Source organism: Lates calcarifer, linkage group LG4 (assembly GCF_001640805.2).
Source record: "Lates calcarifer isolate ASB-BC8 linkage group LG4, TLL_Latcal_v3, whole genome shotgun sequence".
In the NCBI taxonomy this organism is placed as follows: domain Eukaryota; kingdom Metazoa; phylum Chordata; class Actinopteri; family Centropomidae; genus Lates; species Lates calcarifer.
The window spans coordinates 17,467,103-17,491,647 of NC_066836.1; the positions used below are offsets into that span (position 1 = coordinate 17,467,103).

A 24,545-nucleotide genomic window follows, 5' to 3' on the forward strand; every position below is an offset into this window, starting at 1 on the left:
AGCATGACGGCATTGTACAGGGAACTCATATTACTAGCACAGGTATGGCAGGCATCCTGTCCACTGGGAATAAGAGTTTAAATAAGAGGTAGCCAGCTGCTGTCCCTCAGAGCCCAGGCCATGTTGGAGAGTCACTGCTGACAGTTGTAGCCCAAAGTCTGGATTATCATAACAACCCAGCGACAAGAGGTAGGATCTCACAGATTGCACATATTACCACTGCTGTTTTAACTGAGCACACACTAGTCCCACACAAAAGCAGGGGCTTATTGTAATTTGAATGTGCAAAGAAAGAGATTATTTCAGGCACCAGGGACAAACACCGTGAACACACGTAGCACAGACCATGCACCTAAAAATGATCCAGCACACAATAGCAGGTGAACTCACAGTACATAGCTAGGAATACAAAAGAGTTTTAATCTTTTACAGGTTTCATCCATGTGATACGTATCTGTAAGTGCTCAGATTTAGCTACAACATGGATTTTGTGACTGGCTGGCTGAATAAGATACATTATAGTTTAATATGATTTTTCATCTCAAGGCGCTCTGATGAATTGTAATTGGATAAATTTAATGGGCACATGCTGCGTTTCACTCTGTTTGATGAGCAGCAAGATGGAAACAACTGTGAAATACAAAAATATATAAAACATAAATATAATTGGATGGATGTTTGACACGGCATTGTGTACAATAATATAAACAGCATGTACAAGATATGCAGTTTATTATAGGCTGTGCCTTCTACTTTGCACACTACTCATTTGTCGGTGTATGCACCTCAGGTAAGTGTTTACTGCTTCGTGGTACACTATGGGATGCTGTGCAGTGGAGCATGTGACTTTTTTTTTTTTGAGGCACCAAACACCAGGACACCTGACAAGGAAGCAATAATCACTAGAAGGACAAGGCAAAAAATACATCCTGAGACATTTTTCATCAAAGAGCGTGCTGACAACAGGCCAGGCTTTGAATTCCACAGTGCTGTTAAGCATGCAAGGTGAGAGTAAACACCCACTAAAGTAAAATTTACAGGGTCAAAGCCAAGTCCTTAGATCATGCGTCTGTTTTTTTTTTTTTTTTGCATCTCTCTGTGGTCATTTTGTGTCTCTTTGTGGTCATTTTGCGTCTCATTGTAGTTATTATGCATTTTGGTCATTTTGTATCTCTGTTTTTTTTTCTGTCAATTTGTGGTTCTGTTGCGTCTCCTTGTGGTTGTTTTTCCTCTCATTGTAGTCGTGTTGCATTTCTTTGTAGTCACTGTGTGTCTTTTTATGGTTGTTTTGTGCCTCCTTCTGGTTAATGCATTGCATTATAGTTGGTCTGTATTTCCTTGTCATTGTGTGTCTTTTTTTTGTGGTCATTTTGCATCTCTCATTTTGTCGTTTGGATATTTTTCTCTCTCTTGATTTTCCTGCTTCTCTTTGTAGTTTTTTTTGTCTTTGTGGTAATTTCACATCTCTTTTGTAGTTTTGTATCATCCATCTCTTTGTAGTTGTTTTGTGAGGCTTTCGGAAACATTCTGCAGGTGAGGCAGAATTATCAGGTGCCGCTGTTGGTTGAAAAACTACAGCTGAACTTTAATAATTCAGTATATCACACTGGAGGTGAAGAGATGCTGTCTGTCTGACCCTCTGGACCCCAGGGCCTCAGCCCGGACAGCCCGTTCAGTAATCCATCCATGTGTGAGGTGACACCTGCTGTACAATTATGTGGTCCACCACATGCCATTTTGGTTTATCACTTCAGTCACGCTTTCAGTCTCACAAGATGGGAGAGAGGCAGCTGTAAGAAATATGAACCAAGGGCACACCCATAAAGAATATACAGTGAGGTCAGCTGATCCTATCTGCTTCTGGCTCAGGATACGCAGTTCATTATACTGATAATAGGAAAATCTGAACAATATGTTCCTGCTGGGATAAGCAGTTTCACACTAGCGCTGGGTGTTGGAGCATCTCCTCAGGCACACAAAGACTGTTTCCCATCACTGCTTCATGTGGTGGCACTGCAGTAGCTTTTTAAATAAGCAGAGATGTGAAAAAGGACACAAATATATTTAAAATTAACATTTCAAGGTTATTGTCATTCAGACTTTTCACCCATTAGCTATGATACTATGTCTGATTCAGTTCAGTTTTAGCCATTTTACAACATAATTTCAGATTTTCAGGGGTTTCATGAACTTCGGAGTGAACATACTTTTAATTTGCTCATATGAATAAAATTTCTATCACTGTCAGTTTAAATAAATGAGAAAATTATAATTGTAAAACAGTGTTTTCTGGTGAAACATGTTCGTAAAACCAATCTGGAAAGTGGAAAAAAAAAAACTTATTTTACATTTTGAACATGTTTAACTGTGTTAAATTTGTTTCCTTCACGTTGAGTGCGCTTGGAAGGCCTTGCAAGGTCACACTCAAAGCCTGAGTGACATTGCCTACCCCAGATATTATTAAGGACAGCGTCACCGTCCACTCCTTATAAGTTATTAGGTAGGAAGTCACCTGCTGCTGTAAGTCCAGCCTCCATGGAGTGAGAGGCACAGCTACCAACAAATTCCCAGCTCTCAGAACCCTTTAAAATCTTTTGCTCAACTATAAAGTAGACACAAGGGTGTAAGGCGGTCTTTCTGAAAGTGCATGTGTGTGTGTCTCCACGTTTAGCTGAAATCAATACAGTTATGTATGGAACTTGAGGCACTCCGGTTGCAATGGTCAACGTGCTTTTACAGAGGAGAAAATTTGAAAAGCTGTAAGAGAGAGCCTAAAATTCATGTAAGTGTGACTCTTTGTGTCGCGGGTATGCATGCAAAATCGCATGGAATGTTTCAGGGAAGGCATAAATGCAGATAGCATTTATGATTTCCTTCAGATGTCTTGTGTCATACAGGGGCTGTCTCTCAGCAACATTTCCCCTAAGCAGCTGGGGATGTAATACAATAAGGAAATTACTCATCTAGGAGGAACTTGTTGGCTTGTTTTCTAACTATTCTGCTCCCAGCACTCTGGTGAGATTATCCCACGCAAAAATGAAAATGTTAGAGGACTCTGAATAATGGCTACAGAATGTCCAATAATATAAAATCTAATCCATTCTGTACTGATTATTCTGCATCTGTGGGGGCGTAAATAAACAATATGACTTGATTGTTGACTCCCTCTTGATTTATTGGCATCTCTTATTCACTTTTGGCTGGTGATGGAGCACACTTTTGATTTAGACAAGGCCATGACATCATATCATTGTTGATATGAGAAAATGACCACAGATAACTAACAGCAGTTGTGTTTTCGAATAAACCCTTGGCAATCTTGTGAGTGGGTTCGCATCGACCCTCGTTTTAACGCTAACCCTTGGCCGACCCAGAGCTAATAACTCATAATGTCTGAACTGCCCATTCATTTGCATCTGAATCAAGGTTAATGTTATTTATTGGACCTGAAGCTGCATGTGCAGCACTGAACACTGTGTTTTCTGCAAATGGTAGGACCTACAGGGAGAGAGAGAGGTGGCACATGCAAGGCGTTGTTGTTGTGTCAAGAGAGGACCCAATGACTTTGTGTTGACAGCTGAAGTGTTCGGGATACAGCAGGTAGGTTTTTTTTTTTTTCATGGTGCGCCTCATCAGCATTAACACCTTTCATCTGTGGCTATCTGTCATCTTGTTTACCTTTTGTGGAGTTTCTTTGTGCTCAAAATGAGATGTTTACCTGGTGGAGTGAACTATATCAGGTGTGCTTCCTGTCCCAGCACATCATAAAGCTCTGATAATCTGCTGTTTGTGGAGTGCTTAGGAGAAGCGTATACTTGTTTCTTTTGTGCAAAACTGGACATATTTTAAAAATCTGACAGTAAATATGCACCAAAGGTACAGTATGATTTGTTGTTCTCTTTACTCACAAATTTGTTTTGTAACCTGGTGGCTCAGGGATTTCTGCTGTGTTTATGATCCCGGTAGTGAAAGAGCTTTTCAGAGTAACAACTCCAATGCTACATTACAGCTGAACATAAAACTCGCTGTAATTCCTTGCAGGTCTTTTCAACAATCTTTCCGTTCGGCTTCTGTGAGCAAAGGAGGACGTGGATCATCAGGAAAGATGTTCTTTGTGGCAGGGGCCAAAAATACAGCAGGATCACATGGAGTGAATGAGAGGAGGTAACAGATTCAAACCATTTCAGGCCTTATGATTCACATAAAATGCAGAGGAGGTTAAAAGGGGATTTGCATGCACTTTAAGCTTTTAAGTAATGATTCCTTCTCATTTCCCATCATCAGGTCAATCTACCAGAAATTCCGTGAGGTAGATTTATTGGACAAGAAGAAAACGGTGACGGCCCTAAAGCCTGGTGAAGATCGGGCCATTCTCCTCGGTCTTGGAATGATCCTCGCATCTGTCATGATGTACTTTGTCCTGGGGATCACCATATTACGCTCCTATGCAGACAGGTACAGGCCTGTTGTGAGAGTAGTCTTTTTCTACAGCTTTTAAAGGAGTTAACTTTGATATTCCTCTCAGAAACATGTTTTATTCATCAGGTGTGCTTGTTGACAAACTGCCTCAGTGCTCTCTCAACCTGAAAATTGCAAAAATAAATACTTTACGAAACCAGATTTTCAGGAACAAATTACACCCCAAACCAAGTTGATTTCATACCATGAGACCCCCCCCCCCCAGAATGCTTTTTTTTTTTTTTGCATTAAATTGGATCTTCATTTAAATGTCAACACAGTGTGTGGACAGAGGAGGGTGTGTGTGTTGTTCTCAACTCCACGGTCACAGCAGACATGAACTGTTCCTACAACTGTGGGTCAGACTGCTGGAGAGTCTCCAAATACCCCTGTCTGCAGGTCTACGTGAGCGTCAATAACACGGGCCGTGTCAGCCGTTTATCTCACAATGAAGAGACCCAGGACGCCAGCTCTGAAGTGAGTACTGAGCCAGAGGGAAAATACAGGGAATTACTGAACCGTTTCAAATGTTGACAGCGGCTGTCAGATGTTGGCCTGGTTATAGACGTACTCTGCTTCCAATGCAGAAAATGTTAGCTGATAGGATTTGGAATTTGTCCTGGTCAAGCTAAAAGATGATACATGACAGGGTGATGTATTCAGTGTTGTGAAATAAACAAAACTCAAAAGCCTGAATCGCCAAAACGAAAAGTATGACTGACTGATTGCCCTCGAGATAACCCTCATTGTCCTTCAATCCTGTCCTTGCAGTGTTTCTATGTGCCCAGGTGCCAGAAAGACAGCCTGGCCATGCACACCATGATCATGAACATCTCAGAGCGCCTGAAGGTCAACCAGCAGGTCCCCTGTTACTACGACCCGAGCGAGCAGCAGGAGACCGTCCTCCTGACCCGGCTGTACGACCACAGCGTCGTCTTCCACTCTCTGCTCTGGCCCTCCTGCATGCTTACAGGAGGGGCCCTCATCATCGTGATGGTGAAGCTCACGCAGTACCTCTCCAGGCTGTGTGAGGAGATAGGGAAGATCAAGAGGTGAAATACGTGCGGCAGCTGTGGAAGCCAAGCATATGGCGGTTTGGTGATGGACGTATGACATGAAAAGGATTGTTTCAACCACACAACCTTGCTGTGACCTCTTGCAAACGTTCCTCCTCGGCTGAGACATTTGGAACAGCTGACTTTCACCACGGACTGAGGATGTGACTGTTATAAAAGTGAACTGAATGTTCAGAGGTAGAAACCTTGAGACATGTAACTCGCAGGGTTATACAGGGAAAACTATGACTGGATTTTGCATGGTGTGAAAGCATTGTAAATTGCTCTGAGGTTACTTGTTTACAATGAAGTTCATTCTGCCTGTAATCTAAAATATAGTGTATTATGAGCATGTGCTTGCTATGAGACTTATATGATAATACCAACCAGGCAGGGCAAAACACTACTGTCTTTCCAAAACTGTGGTTGTTAACACTGAACAATGTTGTACAATTTTGAGAATTTTCTCAAACTTTACTGTTTTCTGAAACAATAATATGTTGTATGTTTATACACACCATCTATAAAATATGCTTTATGTTTTAGCCTATATATGCAGGAAAATTTATATTGCACATTCTCTAAAAACAAATCGCACTCATTTTATGCTTAAAACATTATACTTGCAGATTTTAAAAAGGTCAACGTAAAATAATAATTATGTTTCCACATACTAGGGTCACAAGTTCACTCTTAAACACAGCAACTACTGCATCAATCTCCACATTATCCCATTAATAAAAACAGCTATTTAATGATCTTATTGTGGTGGTTTTGCAGTGGCCCTGCACAAAGTGATATGGCTCTTAGTGGTCAAATACTGTGGCTCTGCAGCTGTAATAAATGATTATCTCCATAGGATATTTGTGCACTAGAAAGCACACATCAAGCACATACCTCTGCCAGGGCCGCACAGTCTCTTTTAGCCTATTTTAAAAACAAACAAAGGTTTATAATCTGCATTAAAACACACAGTGACAGATAATAATGTTAATCAGCTGATGACTGTAATAATAGAGAATATCCCTATCCTTGAATTTATGATTGGTTTGTTCAACCAATTATTATGTTACTTATCACTAGTTCCTCTGCCCATGGCCAAGAATCCACTGAATTTCACTGAAATGTTATGTAGTTTTACAGGTATGCAACAAGAAGTGGAAAAAACATTATATTCTCTGTAAAAACAATAAAATACAACATACAATGAAATGTACGAATCATTCATTTAGCAGAAAAATACTTTTTTCTTTACACGTTTTCTCTGAGGGATCCATCCATCCACACACATGCTGCAGAAAGAATTTGCTCTGGGCTCTGCATATGACTCCCTGTATCAACACAACAACTTTGGCACTGTTTTTCTCATGTGCTCTTTGGTGGCATTTCAGAGGCATTTCATCGAAGAAAACAGTGAACAGGCGGTTTCCCGTGAATTCCCCAGTCTCATCTCATGACAAACTGATCTCCCCACCAGCTACACACACTCGGAGTGTGTGTGTGTGTGTGTGTGTGGGAGGGCGGTCCATGATGATGATGATGAGCCTACTAGCATTCTTCGAGCAGGCTAGCCGTGTGGAGCTAGCGTGCTACCAAACTGTGTAGTGTATTTTCGGGACGGCACGATGAAGAACATTATGAAGTATTATACACGTGTTCCACTACAACATACTGACAACATCACCGGGAGCTAGGGGCGTCTTTTCTCCACAAAAGCGGGACTGTCCCGACCCCTCAGTATCATTGTTTGGATGAAGTAAGGTTAGAGCTAGCGCCGCTGGTTGAGACTTCCAGAGCGGGCACGAATGGGATTTACTCAGCTAGCCGCGGCTAATGATTGTGCTGGCTGACTGGCTTCGCGGCTAACCGGTTGGCGTTAGCTATCTGACACAGGTAGCGTTACATTTGTTATTATTTTTTTCAAGTTTTGATGTGTGTTTGCTCTCACTGTCAACCGAAACAGTTACCCAGTTACCCACACGACAAACTGTCGGGTCGCACTCCTGTATTGTAGTAACGACAGACTAATATTAGCCTGTATTTGAGTCGAGGTTTTCATATTGCAAATGACATTGATCTGCTTAGTGAACCTGGCTAGCATGGTTAGCTAGCTAGCCAAGAAACAACACTTAACGTTGATCCACAAAGCAGCAGCACAACACTGAGACTAGTCGAGGTGACTGACAAGCCAGGGCTAAAAGCTAAACTTTAGCAGTGTTAGCCACACTTAACTAATATGTGGGTAATGCTGGTTAGCTAACAAGTTTGTTTACATTATTTTCGAAGTCCTTTCATTCGACACTTATGGACATTTATCAGTTCATTGCTGCCCTCTTTGACTTAGCATGAGTTATTTCCCACAGCAACTTATAAAAGCGAAAGTTTGTTTCCAAAGGCTTATCTGTTTAAAGCAATGACAAGTTGTGTTATCGTTAGCTTAGGTGCTAACGTTATAATAATTAAATAAACAGAGTGACATCTTCATTTATTGCAAGACACGTCGTTAAAGTTGTCATAAATTCGTTGCTGTGTCTGTTACACTAAATGAAAGTACCATAACATAACAGCTGTGTGCTGTATGGTGAGCTCAAAAACACTAAAGCTGTATACAGCGATCCTACATGCATTCCCCTGTAATGTAATTATAGACTTTGCACAAAACTTTTGGAAACCCATGTTATACTGGGATACCCTCAAGAGTCTGTCTTAAACATTTCTATATTCTGCTTCTATGCAACGCTACCATCACTGAAGTCAGACATTTACCACAAGCGTTTTGTATTATTGTACACAGGTCAGTGGTTCTTATATAATTCTCTGTTTCCTTTTTTTCTCCCAGTTGGTTGACATCAGTCCTCTGATAATTACCAGCCTCTGAAAAGAGAGGATTTGCTGGCACAACGATGCCTCCCAGGCCCTCCTCAGGAGAACTATGGGGGATGCACTTGATGCCCCCCAGCATCCTAGTGGACTGCCTTCTGCCAAATGGCATGATTCTCACATTGGAGTGCCTCCGGGAGGCTACACTCATCACAGTCAAGCATGAGCTTTTCAAAGAGGCCAGGAAGTACCCTCTTTACCATCTGCTGCAGGAGGAGAGCTCCTACATCTTTGTCAGTGTCACCCAAGAGGCAGAGCGGGAGGAGTTTTACGATGAGACCAGGAGGTTGTGCGATCTTAGGCTCTTCCAGGCCTTCCTCAAAGTTATTGAACCAGAAGGCAACAGAGAAGAGAAAATTCTCAATAGAGAGATAGGTATGGTTCTTGACCTCTAATGCAGTTACAAAACATCTACTGTACTTTACAGTAATGTACTGTAACAGCCATTGGCCTTGGCAATGTCATTACCACAGTGAGGAGGATTAGCATAATACCATTGGATTTAACTGGTCACAGCATATATTGTGTTATGAATTACACTGTATTATTATTTCACATGTCATGAAAAATGCAAACATATTTTTAGGTTCAAAGACTCACTAGTCAATTTTATTGATAACGTCTTTTTTCTTGTAGGTTTTGCTATTGGAATGCCTATATGTGAGTTTGATTTGGTGAAAGATCCAGAGGTGCAGGACTTCAGAAGGAACATTATAAATGTTTGCAAAGAAGCTGTGGACCTCAGAGACAGTAACGGACCCCACAGTAGAGCTTTATACGTGTACCCTCCCAATGTAGAATCCTCAGCAGAACTTCCCAGGCACATCTATAACAAGCTAGATAAAGGTAAGACATTTCACTCTGAGCTCTGGACAGCAAATCTTCACTGCAAAAAAAATCAGAATATATTTTTACCAACATTCACATTTTTTCTGTTTACACCTCCTCTGTGTATGTTCGGTTGCATTTTTGCTTAATTTGATATTTTGTTTTCTTTCCCTCAGGTCAAATCATCGTGGTCATTTGGGTTATTGTGTCACCCAGCAATGACAAACAGAAGTATACCCTGAAGATCAACCATGACTATGTGCCAGAGCAGGTGATTGCAGAAGCCATCCGCAAGAAGACACGCAGCATGCTGCTCTCCCAGGAGCAGTTAAAGATGTGTGTGCAGGAGTATCAGGGAAAGTACATCCTCAAAGTCTGCGGCTGTGATGAGTACTTACTGGAGAAATACCCTCTGAGTCAGTACAAGGTAATCTAATTCAATCTTAGCTTAGTTTCATCTGATGCTATTGCACTTACAGGGGGTAGAGATCCACTTCACGTCAAATTATCATCCAATCCGAATGGGCTTGACATTCATGATGTGAAATGAAATTTATGGAAAAAATATGCTGTCTATAAAATGCGCAGATTCAATAATAGACTATACATATCACAGTATATGAAGTACAAAATGCTGAGTGTTTCAGTTATTGCTGAGTTAGAATTGTAAAATCCAATGATTTACATGTTTAGAAACCCAGTAATTGTATGAATGGCTTCAAAATGTCAAACGGTATGAATAACTTCAAAATGTCACAATCACAGCTACCTCAAAATGTCACTTTGTCTGCCCTCAACAGTATGTGCGCAGCTGTATCATGCTGGGACGGATGCCCAACTTGATGCTGATGGCAAAAGACAGCCTGTATTCCCAGCTACCCATGGACAACTTCACCATGCCGTCGTATGCAAGGCGAATATCCACAGCAACACCCTACATGAATGGGGAAACAGCCACCAAGCCTCTGTGGACTATCAATGGAACTCTGAGGATCAGGATACTATGCGCCACTTACGTCAATGTCAACATCAGAGACATTGACAAGGTACAAATGCAGTACATCAGTGCGGTGCTGTGACCACCTCATCTTGTTTTCTTTTAAGAGTCCCTTTTTATGTTCTGGTTTGACTAAAATACATTCTGACTGTAATCTCACATCTCCACTACATTGGAGGTTATCTAAAGTCTCCTTCATTCAGAAATGCAGTGAAAGATACTTTTATCACTCAGTGGCTCAGTATATAAATCTGTTGTTCTGCTCTAGATCTACGTTAGGACTGGGATATACCACGGTGGAGAGCAGTTGTGTGATAATGTCAATACCCAGCGGGTGCCCTGTTCAAACCCCAGGTAGTACACAATGACGAATAGTGTTTTACACTCTGGTGTTTCGCTCAGCTTTGCAAGAGTAATGGTATTGATTATGGTAATGGATGTTTCCCTGTTTATTCCAGGTGGAACGAGTGGCTTAACTACGACATGTACATTCCAGACATCCCTCGTGCTGCTCGACTCTGCCTCTCAATCTGCTCTGTGAAAGGGAGGAAGGGAGCTAAAGAGGTAAGCAGTGAAATGCTGGAAAGCAACATTAAAGTTGCAACGTTTAAGATTTCAGTACTGGTTACTTTTAATGTGAAGCAGCAGCTGTAGGAGTCGTTTGTTTAGCATCAGCAGTATCTTACAGTGTTAGTGGACTGAACAGTAAACAGTAATGCTGGATTACAGGCATCCTTTCCTGTGAATCCCTCATGCTTAGGAGGATTTGAATTCAGCGTGGGTATTGCAGACTTGACCAAAACTTACTGAAAACAACGGTACTAAAAACTACTAATTAGAGGGGTAATTACAGATGGTAAAATAATTGAATGACTACTGCTAAAAATGCTGACCATAAATAGTATGAAAATCTTAAGGACTATAACATGATATGTCACTTTAAGATTCTTAAATGTTAAGGTAAAACTTGTTCATTAAAGTTTGTTTATTGAGTCATAGCAATTAACAAAGTCAGTTAATGTAGGCATGGGAAATAACAACTTCCCTGTGTTCTTCACTGCACCTGTCTGTTTCATAGCCCTGAGGTGTTGCCAGTTTAATCATCTTCCTATGCATCATCTTACTGATATTTTCCTGTAGGAACACTGTCCTCTCGCCTGGGGCAACATCAACCTGTTTGACTACACCCACACGCTAGTAGCAGGGAAGATGGCTCTCAACTTATGGCCTGTCCCGCATGGCCTGGAGGACCTGCTCAACCCCATCGGCGTAACAGGCTCTAACCCCAACAAGGTGGACAGCAAATGTCAACATTCTGAACATAATGCTCACTCACTGTTTGTGCTTGCAGTGGTGTCTTATATTTTACAGAGCAAATATTGATGCGATAGAGTGATTTCAAACGTAACATTGCTCCCCTCTGTTCTATCATGGAAGTGTTTTTGTTAAAATTATAAATTATTATAAACATAAGAATTATTGTAGAATTTACAATGCACAGGTTGTTAAAGCAGATTTCTTTCAGTTGCATGGACCAGAATGAACCATTGTGAAATATATAATATAGTTATCATGCTTATGTCTGCTGCTGACCTCTAAGCCTCATGACCCAGTTTTAATTGAGCAGGTGACAACCTGTAGAGTTAGAGAGCTGGATTTAAGCCGCCTTGATTTAAGCAACCAAGCTTCTTATCCCACTTAATTAATTACTCATTGACACAGGCACCTTTCTTTGATTACAGTTAACACTATGAATGACCTTTCCCTCTTCCAACCCCCTCTGAACGTGCAGGAAACCCCTTGTCTTGAGCTGGAATTTGACCATTTCAGTTGCCCTGTCAAGTTCCCTGACATGACCACCATTGAGGACCATGCAAACTGGAATATATCCAGAGAGCTTGGCTTTAATTACTGCCACACCGGCTTGGTAAGATAACAAGCATTAGTTTTTTTTTTTTTTATTATAATGTGCTTTGCCTAACTTGTCAGTTTCATCATGAGATCTGATTTTCATCCTGAGCAGCTGCCACTTCACAATTCACTCACATCACAGAGAACAACTTGTTTTATTCACATATAATGTGACACAAGTCCCTGTAGACTCTACGTGGTGTTGACATTGTTCAGTATATTTTATTAAACTGTGTGTTATATGGTGTCCCAGAGTAACAGACTGGCACGTGACAACCCCCTGACTGACACTGACAATGAGCAGCTGCGGCAAGTGTGCAACAGAGACCCGCTGTCTGAAATCACTGAGCAGGAGAAAGACTTTCTATGGAGGCACAGGTGAAGTGTTTGTGGTTGTTTACCATTATATGGGTTATTTGCAGTTGTATGAGGGCTCTGTAAGGGTTGAATATTAACATTCTGTTATCAAAACCATTACATTTTACCCAAAAGTCATTCTACCATTATAAGAGGCTGACCTAGATTTTATAAAACTAATAAAACTTTTATGTCCAAACTGTTCTAGACAAGACTGTGTCAATATGCCAGAGATTCTTCCTAAGATCCTCCTGGCTGTGAAATGGAACTCCAGAGATGAGGTTGCACAGGTGAGCTCAGGTTTCTACCACTGATGCGCCTTTATTTTAAAGGACATCACGTGGTGTAATAGATATGTGCCCTGCTTTCTTATCAAACTAATGCAACTCAACTTATCTTTACACAGATGGTGCACATTAACACACCGTCAAATGCACTGTAGGGTGGTTTAAAATTGAAAAATGATAAAACAGAATATATATCTGTAGTCAGTGCATGTTTGTTTTTCATTTCAGATGTATTGCCTTCTGAAGGACTGGCCTGCTATCAAGCCAGAACAAGCCATGGAGTTGCTGGATTGCAACTTCCCCGATCCCATGATCAGAGACTTTGCTGTAAAGTGCCTTGAGAAATACCTAACTGATGACAAACTCTCTCAGTACCTCATTCAGCTAGTTCAGGTTTGTTGCATTTTTATTAGGCTGCGCTTTAAATGTCTCTAAGTAAACAGTATGAATTATGGAGAGTTATTCTGAAAAGAATAGAATCTGATTGTTCAGCTCCATAAATTTAAGTTGTGGTTTTTAAACAAATAACAATGTTTTTACATTATTTTTTTTCTTTGTCTATTTCCAGGTTCTAAAGTATGAGCAGTACCTTGATAACCCACTTGCACGCTTCCTGCTGAAAAAGGCATTAACCAATCAGAGGATAGGACATTTCTTCTTCTGGCATTTAAAGTGAGTTAATTTAAAAAGGTCTCCTCCCCGTAGCGTGTTTATGTGACTTTAAAGGTTAAACTCTTGTTTGAATGTCACTTGCCTGTCTGGTGCCAAATTGTGTTGATTTTAAGAAAGTTCTGTGAAAACAGCTGATGTCAGTCAATGTTCAGGATACTGAGTGCTGCACATTTTCCGTGTGTGCAGGTCAGAGATGCACAACAAGACGGTGAGCCAGCGCTTCGGCCTGCTGCTGGAGTCGTACTGCCGGGCCTGCGGCATGTATCTGAAGCACCTGAGCAGACAGGTTGAGGCCATGGAGAAACTCATCAATCTCACCGATCTCCTCAAACAGGAGAAAAAAGATGAGGCGCAGAAGGTAATCTAACGGCCGACAGCTGTTAATTGTGATCCTCTGAGTCATTGAGTTTAATCTTGACAACATCTGGACCAATCTGGGCACAGAGATGCCACAGATACAGAAGAGTGATAAGGCTTTGGAGAGTTGCTTTCAGTTTGGTTGCAGCTGAATATATTTCAACCAAACCAGGTTAATACATCTCTAAAAATGTAGTGATCTCTACAGTGATAGATAAAGATGAATATGGAAAATAAATAACAAATAAAGAGCTTGTATTTAAATAAAGTTTAGTTCTGAATAAGGTCAAAGGTAAAATTAGGTAAAAATAATTGAATTATCAGTATCTGTGCTATGATTTTGGAATGGCACATTTAGCAAAATCTATTTTCACAGCATCAGCATTATTTGCTTCTAGATTATTTTCTTTAATATAGGAGTTGCTTAATTCCAATCAGCTGTACTTTGCTGTGCTTTCTCTATACTAACCTGCTATTAATGAGGGTAAACACTTCTATTAGATGTTTCATAATGAAAGCCTTCTAGGGAAGTGAAAAGATTATGCCCCCTGAACTGCTGGAACTGTTTTAATGAAGAGAGGAAGTGTTGAGTTTGCATTAACATAAAACACAAGAGCAAATTAATGCAGATGAGAAAACAGGGACACTCCTTAAAAATACCAGAATTTACTCATAAAACCAGGGAAAGTGGAAAGGAGAAAAAAATGGAAAAATAAATGCACCAGAGACTATTCACAACTTACTAATATTAAAATAATTTGTGTGACTATGTGACTAAATGGTTTTATTTGTAGTAGTCCAAACACAAAAGATATTTTGAACTGTTTCAGTTAGCTACCAAACAAGCTAAGCAAAGTAATCAAGTTAAAATTAATATCTAACTCTGGCCTACAAGAAGGCTTTAGCCACTAGCTAATTTTCCGTCTTCTCTATTGTCTAAGCCGATGTGATAGTTAGCTAGCTAACTAGAAAACTGTCTTAATGAATCTAAACTGAACATTATCTGATCAGTAACTGGTAACTGTGATGAAATGTTCAACACAAACTTGGTCTACTTGGTGCTTTTTAGGTCAGTCATAGGTTCATCACCTCTCAAATTATTTTCACTTAATACTTGAGCTGTGGACCTCCAACATGGCCACCAGAGGGTGTATGTCATTACCCAAGATCTCTCTTTGAAGCAGCATTACCTCATTGCGAGAGGTTAATAATTTTGCTGAAGGAAAGCAGCAGTAAGCTGTCTGTACTTAGTGCATATTTATCAGGCTGGCCTGCTCCTCCAGCTGCTCAACATCAGCTTATTAATAACTAATACATTTGTTTATCTCTTCTAAGGTTCAAATGAAGTTTCTGGTGGAGCAGATGAGAAGGCCTGACTACATGGATGCACTGCAAAGCTTCATCTCTCCACTGAATCCAGCGCATCAGCTGGGAAACCTCCGGTACATCAGTACTCCCTTATCTAACTCTCTGCTCTTAACTGGTTGGCATTTAAGGTTTATTTCCTCTGCAGGTGTTGGTTTTGCCTTCCCATTTTTAAGGTGTATAACTCTATTAGGTGTAATAAAAGTTGTATTTTGTGTGTGGATAAAGTAGATTTGGGGACATAATGTACTTATTGCTTTTAGACCACAGCCTCTTTGTACAGTAAACCCAGTCCACATGACTGGGATAGTTGGATGAAATAATGTACATGCTGTTTGCAGTCAGGACTTGTGAGTGCAGCCCTAATTACTTAAGACTTAGTGTCTTCCGTCATATCTTTTTTCCTTCCTCTGAAAATACGTCCCTGTGTCTGTTTCAGCCTGGAGGAATGCAGGATGATGTCATCAGCCAAACGACCTCTATGGCTTAATTGGGAAAACCCAGATATGATGTCAGAGCTGCTTTTTCAGAACAACGAAATCATCTTCAAAAATGGAGATGGTGAGTTCTCTCTCTGTGTATTTCCTGCTTGTATCTCTCTTCTTCTTCTCTGCTTCTCTACCTCTCTTTGTCCATCATTGCCTCTGTCTCACACACTCACACACACAAACACACACAGACTTGAAAGTGCTCTTGCTGAGCATGCAGCATAATTCAGTGTGAGCCTGTAGGGTATATCATGGTACACAAACACAGCCTCTATGCTCATCTATGCTCTTTACATGGAATTCAGAAAGATCAAGTCACATTATTTGAATCACACTTTACTGCAGCTGCTTGTGCATTTTGCTCTACCGTCTGTGACCAAACTGACTTTGACAGCTCTGCTCCATAATGCATCATGGAGTTGATCAAAGAGCAGCTAAGCAGCTAATATTCACCTCACTGTCATCCACCTCCTTGTCTCTCCCTGCCTCTGCAGATCTGAGGCAGGACATGCTGACGCTGCAGATCATTAGGATAATGGAGAACATCTGGCAGAACCAAGGCCTTGATCTCAGGTAGGCTCCTCACTTCACCGTGACAGCAAGGATGCAGGTACACATTAACAGGCACTGGACCTTTCATGTCCTGCGCTCCATGCTCGAATGCTAATTAGCGGCAATCCCTGACAGCCACCTCAGGTCATTTAATATGAAGTCCATCACTGCTGTCTTCATCGTTTCTGCCTCTCTAGATGTTTTTTCTGTCCTTCCTTTCACAGGATGCTGCCGTATGGTTGCCTGTCAATCGGTGACTGTGTGGGTTTGATCGAGGTGGTGAGGAACTCTCACACCATCATGCAGATCCAGTGCAAAGGAGGCCTGAAGGGGGCACTGCAGTTCAACAGCCACACGCTGCATCAGTGGCTCAAGGATAAGAACAAGGGAGAGATGTGAGTGGTGAAAACAGTGATTTAAAACAGTTTCTCTGGTCTTTTGTTGGGTGTAGAGGTGGTGTTTGTGATAATAATAAGACTGATGTGAATACTTAGAGTCTAAAAGCCTCACATTTACTGAACTTTTTCTTTTTCTTTTTTTTTTTGGAGTAATAGTCCACACAGTTACTGGATCTTCTGTGAGATTAAGGTATTTTCGATTTGTTTGATTTCTCAGGTATGACCAGGCCATAGATCTGTTCACGCGGTCATGTGCAGGCTACTGTGTAGCCACATTCATCCTGGGTATAGGGGACAGACACAATAGCAACATTATGGTCAAAGATGATGGACAGGTAAAGATTACATTTGACATTCTTTCTATGTTATCTATACATACTTTCTGTTTCTTTCTATGGTAATTATTTAATTTCATATTTTTCTCTCTGTTTTTGCAGCTGTTCCACATAGACTTTGGCCATTTCCTCGACCACAAAAAGAAGAAGTTTGGGTATAAGAGAGAACGTGTGCCCTTTGTGCTGACACAAGACTTCTTGATTGTTATTAGCAAAGGAACTCAAGAGTGTACTAAAACAAGGGAGTTTGAAAGGTAAAGCCAGCAGTCACTTTGTTATCTTAGGATAAAAGAAAAATGGTCAGTGACTTATTAAACCAAACAAAACATGAAACAGGAAGTTGAGTTGTTTTTTTTATGCCATTATGAGATTGATTACCCACTTAACTCTGGTGGTGTATTATTGTTTTCTCTGTCTTCACCCATCTTTGCTGCTTCCATCCATTTTTGTAATGTCTTTCCCTCTGCCCCTCAGGTTCCAGGAGATGTGTTACAAAGCGTACCTGGCAATCCGGCAGCACGCCAACCTCTTTATCAACCTCTTCTCCATGATGCTGGGTTCCGGGATGCCCGAACTGCAGTCGTTCGACGACATCGCTTACATCAGGAAGACCCTGGCCCTGGACAAGTCGGAGCAGGAGGCCCTCGACTACTTCATGAAGCAGATGAACGACGCTCACCATGGCGGCTGGACTACCAAGATGGACTGGATCTTTCACACAATCCGCCAGCACGCCATGAACTAAGATGGCAACTAAGGAATGAGAGGAGTAACGGACTGTGGCAACAATAGCACACTAATAACCAAAAGAACAATTAGAAGCGAGCGAGGTATTTCCCCAAACACCCCAAGGCCTGGTTAATATTTCTGCCAGCGTAAGACTCTGAAACATTACCTGCCAGCGCACCTCAAAATAGGCATCATGCCTATTTCAGGGACATGATGCCTAAATGCTCCTGTTTCTACAGGTGTTTGAATTTCTTCTCCCTGCACTATGAACTCGAGAGGGCGGGGTGGAGTTATATTTCATCTGTCTTCTTCATAGGAACTAAACAAGTGTAATGGACCTCGACTACATTGGCCTTCTCCATGCAAACCAGATAAGGACAAATTTTTATTTTTATTATTTTTTAAATTCCTTTCAATACATCTACAACCATCAGCATTTAGAAAGGAACACCATGAAGTGGTATACCATGAGCACAGCTGGCGTTTTCTAAAGAGAAACTGACTTCATTTCCACTACCTATTGTGAACTGATGAAGATGGAGGGAGATATTGGTGTACACAGCCAGGCCAGCTGAGACTCAGTTAAAGAAGCCTGGCAAGTGCCCCCAAAATCAAAATTCCCTTTACCATCATAGAAACAATCACTAACACTCATAAGTACAGGACTGACAGAGGACATGTCGTTGAAAACACTTAGCTAGCATTTAACACTTTTTGAAGCAACTGAAATAATGACTTATTTGTAGCCTACAGACGAGACGTGTCCTCAGTTTAGAAATCACGCCACATAACTGACTTTTGTACAGCTGTATATCCATAGACTTGTATGCATTCGGTGCACATATTCCTTTTTGAGTCTATTTTCTACTGAGCCAAAGTACTAGATGTGTAACCCCACTACTCAGCAGTCTTATTGTAAAAAGAAAAATAGTCACTACTATTCCAAGTCTCATGTGTACTCATAGCACTGATCTCCGCAGTATTTGTTTATGTTTTGTTTTGTCTATCAGTATTATTCTGTGTCAGATGTTGAGGCGCAAATGTCCGTCATCGACCCCGCGCAGTTGGAGCACAGATGGACTGCAGAGGAGCTTTCTAATGGCCAGCTGTATAACGTGTTATGAATTGGTCTTTTGTTATTCAGCTGATAAAGGCAAGAAATGCAGGGGATGGAGGGTGAGTAGTGTTCCTTTTGTGTGCTGTGCTGTTACACTATGCAAGTTGTGATCCTAATATGTACTGTATACTGCAAAAAAAAAAAAAAAAAAAAACAAAAACAAAAAACCCCCAGAAAGTTTATGTCAGAGTGAGGCAGAGAGAGGAATGCATCTCCCCTGACATGCTCACACAGAGGATTGTTGTCAGTGAACTTTGTACAGGCAGTACATGGAAGAGAAAAAAAATACACAATGCTGCACTGTAACAGTATCGTCTACTTCTTCCCAGCAAAAAGAACTGTGAGAAATGCCTTTGGACCCTGCCTTTTTGCTTCTCCTTACCAGGTTTCTGTGTGGAGCTTCAATCTAAGCCATCTGTAAAATGTTTGAGATGTTGAGTTTTGCTCGTCTCCTTGTTCGCAATAATTTAAGACAGACTCTCTCCTCACATTTGCCACATGGTCCCAGATCGCGACATCCAGGTAAAGAAAAGTAACCGAAGTGAATTTCTTTTTTTTTTAACTTCCAAGTGTCTTTTTCCCTATACTCTTTCCTATGATTGTCACCCTTATATGTGTGGAAGAATAGTCTTTGCGGTTTTGCTCGCCGCACGTACACATATGTAAGCGGTCAGTACATGTTCTAGCTTCACCAAATGATAACACAGCAAGGCGGTTTCCTGGGCACTCGAGTCTGTCTGAAAGTCCAATTTTTGTTTTTCTGTCCATGATTTAAAAAAAAAGAAAAAGCTCAGGAAACCGATCCTACCGAGATGCATGTGCTTCTGTACGGGATACAGAGCAGTGGGCCGGACCCAAACTGAGAAAACTAGACCCCATATTCTTTATGGAAGAACTATCTAAATGATGCTATTTCCCTTTGTACTTGTTATGGTTGTTTTCTGTTTCTCACACTGCATTATGCATGAGGTCCTTGAATATCTACCTTTTTTTTTGTTTGACCTGATGTTGTTTACTTGAATTTCATGTATAGAAATGACCTTGTTACTTGTGTGAGGTACAACAAAGTCACAATGAAGGTAACAGATACTGATACTGCTACTACATGTGCAAATGCTTTCCTTGAATAACTACAGAGGTAATATATTTTTGTATTTTTAAATGTAAGCAAACTTGTATATGTAACTGCTAACCAAAAAAAACAAAAAACAAAGGAGGTATCATGCATAACGTGCACCATCCTCATACAAAACCCAGTAGACAGCTTCTAGTTGTTGAAACAATATGAATGACAAAGCAGAGGCGAATTGTTGAATGAAGGACAAGGACTTGATGCTGTTGTCAGAGTACGATGTTCACGTCAAGCGGAGAAGTCTGTAAGCACAATAAGGAGGAAGAAGCTACCCTGCATGTTTTAAAAAGAACCAGATTCATATGTTAGTTATCTATCCATCTGTATATATCATAAAAAAACCTCTTCAGATATTTGTTTTAGCCATCCTCATATGACCATGTCTGATAAGAAACTGTATGCATTCATTTATTGTACTGTTGAATAAAAACATTTCTCTCTATCTAAACAGATCATTTCATTATGTTGTTTTACACTTTATCAACATGTCTGATATTTACACGGCAATTTTGCAGTGTTTTGCTTCATAATAAAAAATAGCAGTGGGTCAAGGCTTGAATCAGTATGTTATCAATCCTTAAATTTGTGCCTAAGTCTTCCCTTAGACTTTACACAAGACTTTACTAAGCAAATGGGATCAGTATGTATAATACATCTATGAAATGGTCTTTAGAATTGTCCTAAACTTTGACCTAAGAGTAAAAAAATTCTTAGTAAAACTTTCAACATTGTAGCTTTGTACAAAGATGTAAGAAGTAGTCTATGAGAGATGGATTACATATCACACCTTGGGATCCCCCAGGAGGAGCTGGAAAACATCTTGAATACCCTGTATACCTAGCAGAAAATGGATGGATGGAAAAGTAGTCCATGTGGGATTTTCAATCATACTCCACAGATTTAGCAGTGTACTCCAGTAACACTGGCTTTTCATTCCTATGTCTTATGATTTATAGAATGTATGTTAACATTTTCTTTTGCTAAATCTGTCATCAGTGTCTCTTCTCTGTTGGACAGTGTGTGTGTCTCTGCCGGTCACCTCTAACTGGATTAGAGACGTCTGGAGCCCTCTTGAATAATTTTTTGGATTTGGGACTAATTCTTCACACTTAAGAAGGTTTCTTCATGCCATTTATTCTTAATTGGAGGAATAAGAATGAAATTAAATTTTCTCCTCTGGGCGACCTGTTTCACCAGTTCTGAGACAACCAACCATATTTGGCAGTTATTTCAGTTATTGGCAGCATAAACACTGGATATGTCAAGAGGGCGACTGGGTGCTGGACCTCCGGAGGAGTCTGTACAGTGTGCCCTGGGTATATCTTGACATCAGCTGGCTCCCTGCAGTCTTGCTGCACATCTTAGAGGACAGATGATCTAAGTACTGTGTCAGCTTCACCAGGCCCACCAGCAGAGCTCCACCGCCCAGCATCAGGCTGGGCCACAGCAGTGCGAACAGGGCCTTCTTCAATGTGTACTTCCTGCTTAAGATGACGTGCCTGGGGTGCCTCACGCGGTCGATCAAGCACGGCAAGGTGTTCCCCAGCCTGGCGGTCAAGTTGTTCTTCACTCTCTGGACTTCAGCTTGAATATCCACTCGGTCCATCCGACATTTGGGTACGTAGAAACACTGTGAAAGAAAAGATGTGATTCAAGTCTAATTCTTATCATCGACCTGCTTCTTACAGTTGTCAGCACTGATTGCAATCAGTGAGACGAGCTGCAAGGCTCTTTTTTTATTCAGTTTTCTTGTCTGTTAAAAAGGAAAATCCTAGCCTCTATTTGCTGCGCAGGTGCTCAAAAATGTTTCATACACTCTCATTGAAGTGAGTGGAGGAGAAGAGCAGCATCTCCTAGTAATGTCTGCTGGCTTATTCACTAGGGCACAGAGGTACTGCTACTTTTCCATCCTGTCATGTGGTGCAGTTTTTTTGCCTCCACTGCTTTCCCAGATGTCCCTGCTTAGATGGCTAATTTTAAAACTAGAATTACTCTGTGAAGTCCTGAGAAGCTACATTAACATCCACTGTGCAGAGTGGCACTCCATGTCAGCTGTAGCACATAGATGTAAAACCTAGACACTCAAACCCACTCCTCCAGGACCTGGAGTATCCCCCAGGTGTTCCTGACAAGGCACACCTGATGCAAAGCAGATTCAAACCTGAGGCTCATAAAGCTAGAAGGTGAGACCTAAAAACTGGACTTTATTTCCACAAATCCCCACCTCAGGAGCGAGGAGGACTGATTCTTCGTCAAAGTGTAAAGAAGCACTTTGATTGGAGCGTGTGAGGTTAACCGTCACACTGAGGCACGGCACAGTGCTCACACCTCTGCAGTCCACCCAGTCTTCAAGGATGTCGACCTGCACCAGCACACAGCCGACCTCCTTCTCCCAGTCACTGGAAAACAAGAGCCAGGAATGGTTCAGGATACTCAGCTGAGGGCTCCTAAACATCTCATCCCCAAAATCCCACAACTAGAAATGCACTAATTGTTTCATATTAAATCACTGGTGTGTGTGTGTGGTTTTCCTTTTTCACCCTTTAGCTTTGCTTACAGCATGGCTCTAGGAATGGCACCATCAGTCTGTTTGTTGGTTAAGTCACCATTTTGGTCAAGACAGAGATATGTCAATATCTATAGGATGGATTGTCATGACATTTTGTACAGGTACAGGAGGATGAAACCTAGATGAAACACCACCAACAGGTCCTTGCGAAATATCTCAACATCCACTTGATAGACCTGCACACAGAGGGTGACTGACTTCCTGGTGGTCCTTAACTTTTCATCTAGCACCCAGAGTTTAATTAGTCCAGTATTTTGGTCAACAACTAAAAACCATCAACCTTGTCTGTACTTTGTGTTCAATGCCAATTGACAAAATGTTAGCATGCTCCACTCTCATGGCGAACATGGTAAACATTATACCTGCACAAAATATTTTATTTTGTCACTTTTGTAGCGTGAAGACACTACATAGTAAAAATGTGCTTAACTAATATGTAGCATAGATTGGGACATGACAGTAGTCTTGTTAATAAAGTTTGTAGCACATTTTTACAGAAGCCCATTTTTGCTAGAAAAAGAAAAGAATTTCTGAAAATGTGTGCATGATAAAAATAAAACCACTCAAGAGAAAATGATAGGATAGTTAGTTTTTACCTTTCTTTTAAAATCTTAATCATGTCTGAATTTTCATGTTTTTCAGTTTATCAGTTAATCACAAAATATCTCACCAGATAATTCAATATTTAAAAATGTGAGTTGCAGCCCTAAATGTACTACCATTGTCTTTGTGAGCTTAAATAAGTAATAACTACTTAAAAATAATAAAAACAACATCATCTCTGGCATCACCCGACAGACTACAGTGTACCTGTTAACAAAGGGTTTGACCATAGTGATGCCGACCACAAAGAACATGAGCACGGAGAAGGCCATCATGGTGAAGCCCAGCAGGATGGCTCTGTCCTCTCCGACGCTCGACACCGGCATCTGGGACCGAGCTCGCTGTCCTCCACGTCCATCACCCCCTCTGCTCCACTCCTGCTCCTGCACTGCTGTGCTGAATTCCCTGTGTCTCTCATACACATACACACAAAAGAATACATGCATGGATGGATCCCATACCAGAGATTGAACTTAATCTCTCTTCAGGGAGAAAACTCAAAAAGTATGTAATTTTTGAAATAAAAACACATGTAAATTAGTTCAAAGATTGAGATTTAACTGAAAACTGAAGGCAACACAACAGCCAGCTCATAAAAAATTAACCAGTCAAAATTAGTGCTTTAACCCCAATTCTCAAACAGAAACCTGTCTGTAATGTTTCAGTGACAAGATACACTTTATCAGCCAATAAACTCAAGATTTAAATAATGAGTTTCCTTTGTCATAAAACAACATCAGCAGCAAACAATTCTCATCGTCACGTTACTGTGATACAAACAAAACTCAACCCATTTAATAGCATTGCTCTATAGCACCACTGGTGGACAGACACTCCACAAGGTACCTTTAAGAGATGACCTTGACTTCATCAGAGTCATTTTCTCTGAACATTTCTCCAGGGCCACAGAGGTCATGCAACAGTTTTTTCAGACTAACAGTGGCCTCCATGACAAGAACATTTAACTTCATCTTGTCAGTTCTATGCATGTGGTTTATCTAACCTGTTTTTCTTACTCCCCTAACAGACAGATATAGTTTGTATGCATGTTTATATTTACCCAAGAGTTGGGAGTCTAACTATGAAGCTTTGTTAAACGTAACCAGTGTTTTCCCTCCATAATGAACTCCCAACTGTGTTTTCAAAGCCTCGCTGTCTGTCCCAGTCGATTGTCCTCTCTTACCGTGTCTGCCGCCTGCGAGCACCCTGCAGGTTGATGTTAATGGGGATGCTGAACGACCTCCGGGGAGAAGCTGTGTTCAAGAACATGCCCACTCCTATCGCAGCCACCTCCTAGCCCCAAGTACGTATAGCCACCTAACAAGCTCCTCTCTATCTGAAAGTCAAATGTCTTCCTGTCAACAGCTCAACAGATCATCTTGTATCTTCAGCAGGCTCCAGTGCAGCGCGGCCGCTGACTGAGAGGACTAGATTGCAGTTTATTCACAGGGGAGC

At 41.0% G+C, this 24,545-nt stretch overlaps 3 protein-coding genes across 3 annotated transcripts; 2 read left to right on the forward strand and 1 right to left on the reverse strand.

Moving 5' to 3' along the window:
- Positions 1 to 3,499: 3,499 nt before the first annotated feature.
- Positions 3,500 to 6,708, forward strand: kcnmb2 (potassium large conductance calcium-activated channel, subfamily M, beta member 2). Its single transcript, XM_018676188.2, has 5 exons — positions 3,500 to 3,600; positions 4,042 to 4,164; positions 4,285 to 4,455; positions 4,740 to 4,935; positions 5,230 to 6,708. The coding sequence occupies exons 2-5, from the start codon at positions 4,106 to 4,108 to the stop codon at positions 5,512 to 5,514; spliced, it is 711 nt and encodes a 236-aa protein (XP_018531704.1). The 5' UTR covers positions 3,500 to 3,600; positions 4,042 to 4,105; the 3' UTR covers positions 5,515 to 6,708.
- A 327-nt stretch (positions 6,709 to 7,035) lies between these two features.
- On the forward strand, positions 7,036 to 20,366 carry LOC108883763 (phosphatidylinositol 4,5-bisphosphate 3-kinase catalytic subunit alpha isoform). The gene is made up of 21 exons (XM_018677233.2): positions 7,036 to 7,406; positions 8,353 to 8,768; positions 9,030 to 9,239; positions 9,398 to 9,648; positions 10,022 to 10,267; positions 10,487 to 10,572; positions 10,677 to 10,782; positions 11,359 to 11,511; positions 12,011 to 12,145; positions 12,383 to 12,507; positions 12,695 to 12,776; positions 13,002 to 13,166; positions 13,342 to 13,445; positions 13,632 to 13,803; positions 15,138 to 15,244; positions 15,607 to 15,728; positions 16,150 to 16,228; positions 16,432 to 16,602; positions 16,823 to 16,940; positions 17,043 to 17,194; positions 17,415 to 20,366. Exons 2-21 carry the CDS (start codon positions 8,417 to 8,419, stop codon positions 17,683 to 17,685), a joined length of 3,207 nt encoding a protein of 1,068 aa, XP_018532749.1. The 5' UTR covers positions 7,036 to 7,406; positions 8,353 to 8,416; the 3' UTR covers positions 17,686 to 20,366.
- Positions 20,313 to 24,359, reverse strand: kcnmb3 (potassium calcium-activated channel subfamily M regulatory beta subunit 3). The gene is made up of 4 exons (XM_018677235.2): positions 24,274 to 24,359; positions 23,298 to 23,495; positions 22,143 to 22,317; positions 20,313 to 21,548 (listed from the first exon to the last, which is right to left on the reverse strand). Exons 1-4 carry the CDS (start codon positions 24,357 to 24,359, stop codon positions 21,180 to 21,182), a joined length of 828 nt encoding a protein of 275 aa, XP_018532751.1. The 3' UTR covers positions 20,313 to 21,179.
- Between the last annotated feature and the right edge of the window lie 186 nt (positions 24,360 to 24,545).

Excerpts from the sequence above, each read along its gene's own strand:
- kcnmb2 (XM_018676188.2), top strand. The coding sequence starts at position 4,106 with ATGTTCTTTGTGGCAGGGGCCAAAAATACAGCAGGATCACATGGAGTG. Across the intron at positions 4,456-4,739 it reads TTACGCTCCTATGCAGACAG|TGTGTGGACAGAGGAGGGTG; the intron begins GTACAGGCCTGT and ends ATGTCAACACAG. Across the intron at positions 4,936-5,229 it reads CCCAGGACGCCAGCTCTGAA|TGTTTCTATGTGCCCAGGTG; the intron begins GTGAGTACTGAG and ends CTGTCCTTGCAG.
- LOC108883763 (XM_018677233.2), top strand. The coding sequence starts at position 8,417 with ATGCCTCCCAGGCCCTCCTCAGGAGAACTATGGGGGATGCACTTGATG. Across the intron at positions 13,167-13,341 it reads ACCTCATTCAGCTAGTTCAG|GTTCTAAAGTATGAGCAGTA; the intron begins GTTTGTTGCATT and ends GTCTATTTCCAG. Across the intron at positions 15,729-16,149 it reads CATCTTCAAAAATGGAGATG|ATCTGAGGCAGGACATGCTG; the intron begins GTGAGTTCTCTC and ends CTGCCTCTGCAG.
- kcnmb3 (XM_018677235.2), bottom strand. The coding sequence starts at position 24,359 with ATGTTCTTGAACACAGCTTCTCCCCGGAGGTCGTTCAGCATCCCCATT. Across the intron at positions 23,496-24,273 it reads GCTCGCAGGCGGCAGACACG|GGAATTCAGCACAGCAGTGC; the intron begins GTAAGAGAGGAC and ends TGAGAGACACAG. Across the intron at positions 21,549-22,142 it reads CAGTCCTCCTCGCTCCTGAG|TGTTTCTACGTACCCAAATG; the intron begins GTGGGGATTTGT and ends TTTCTTTCACAG.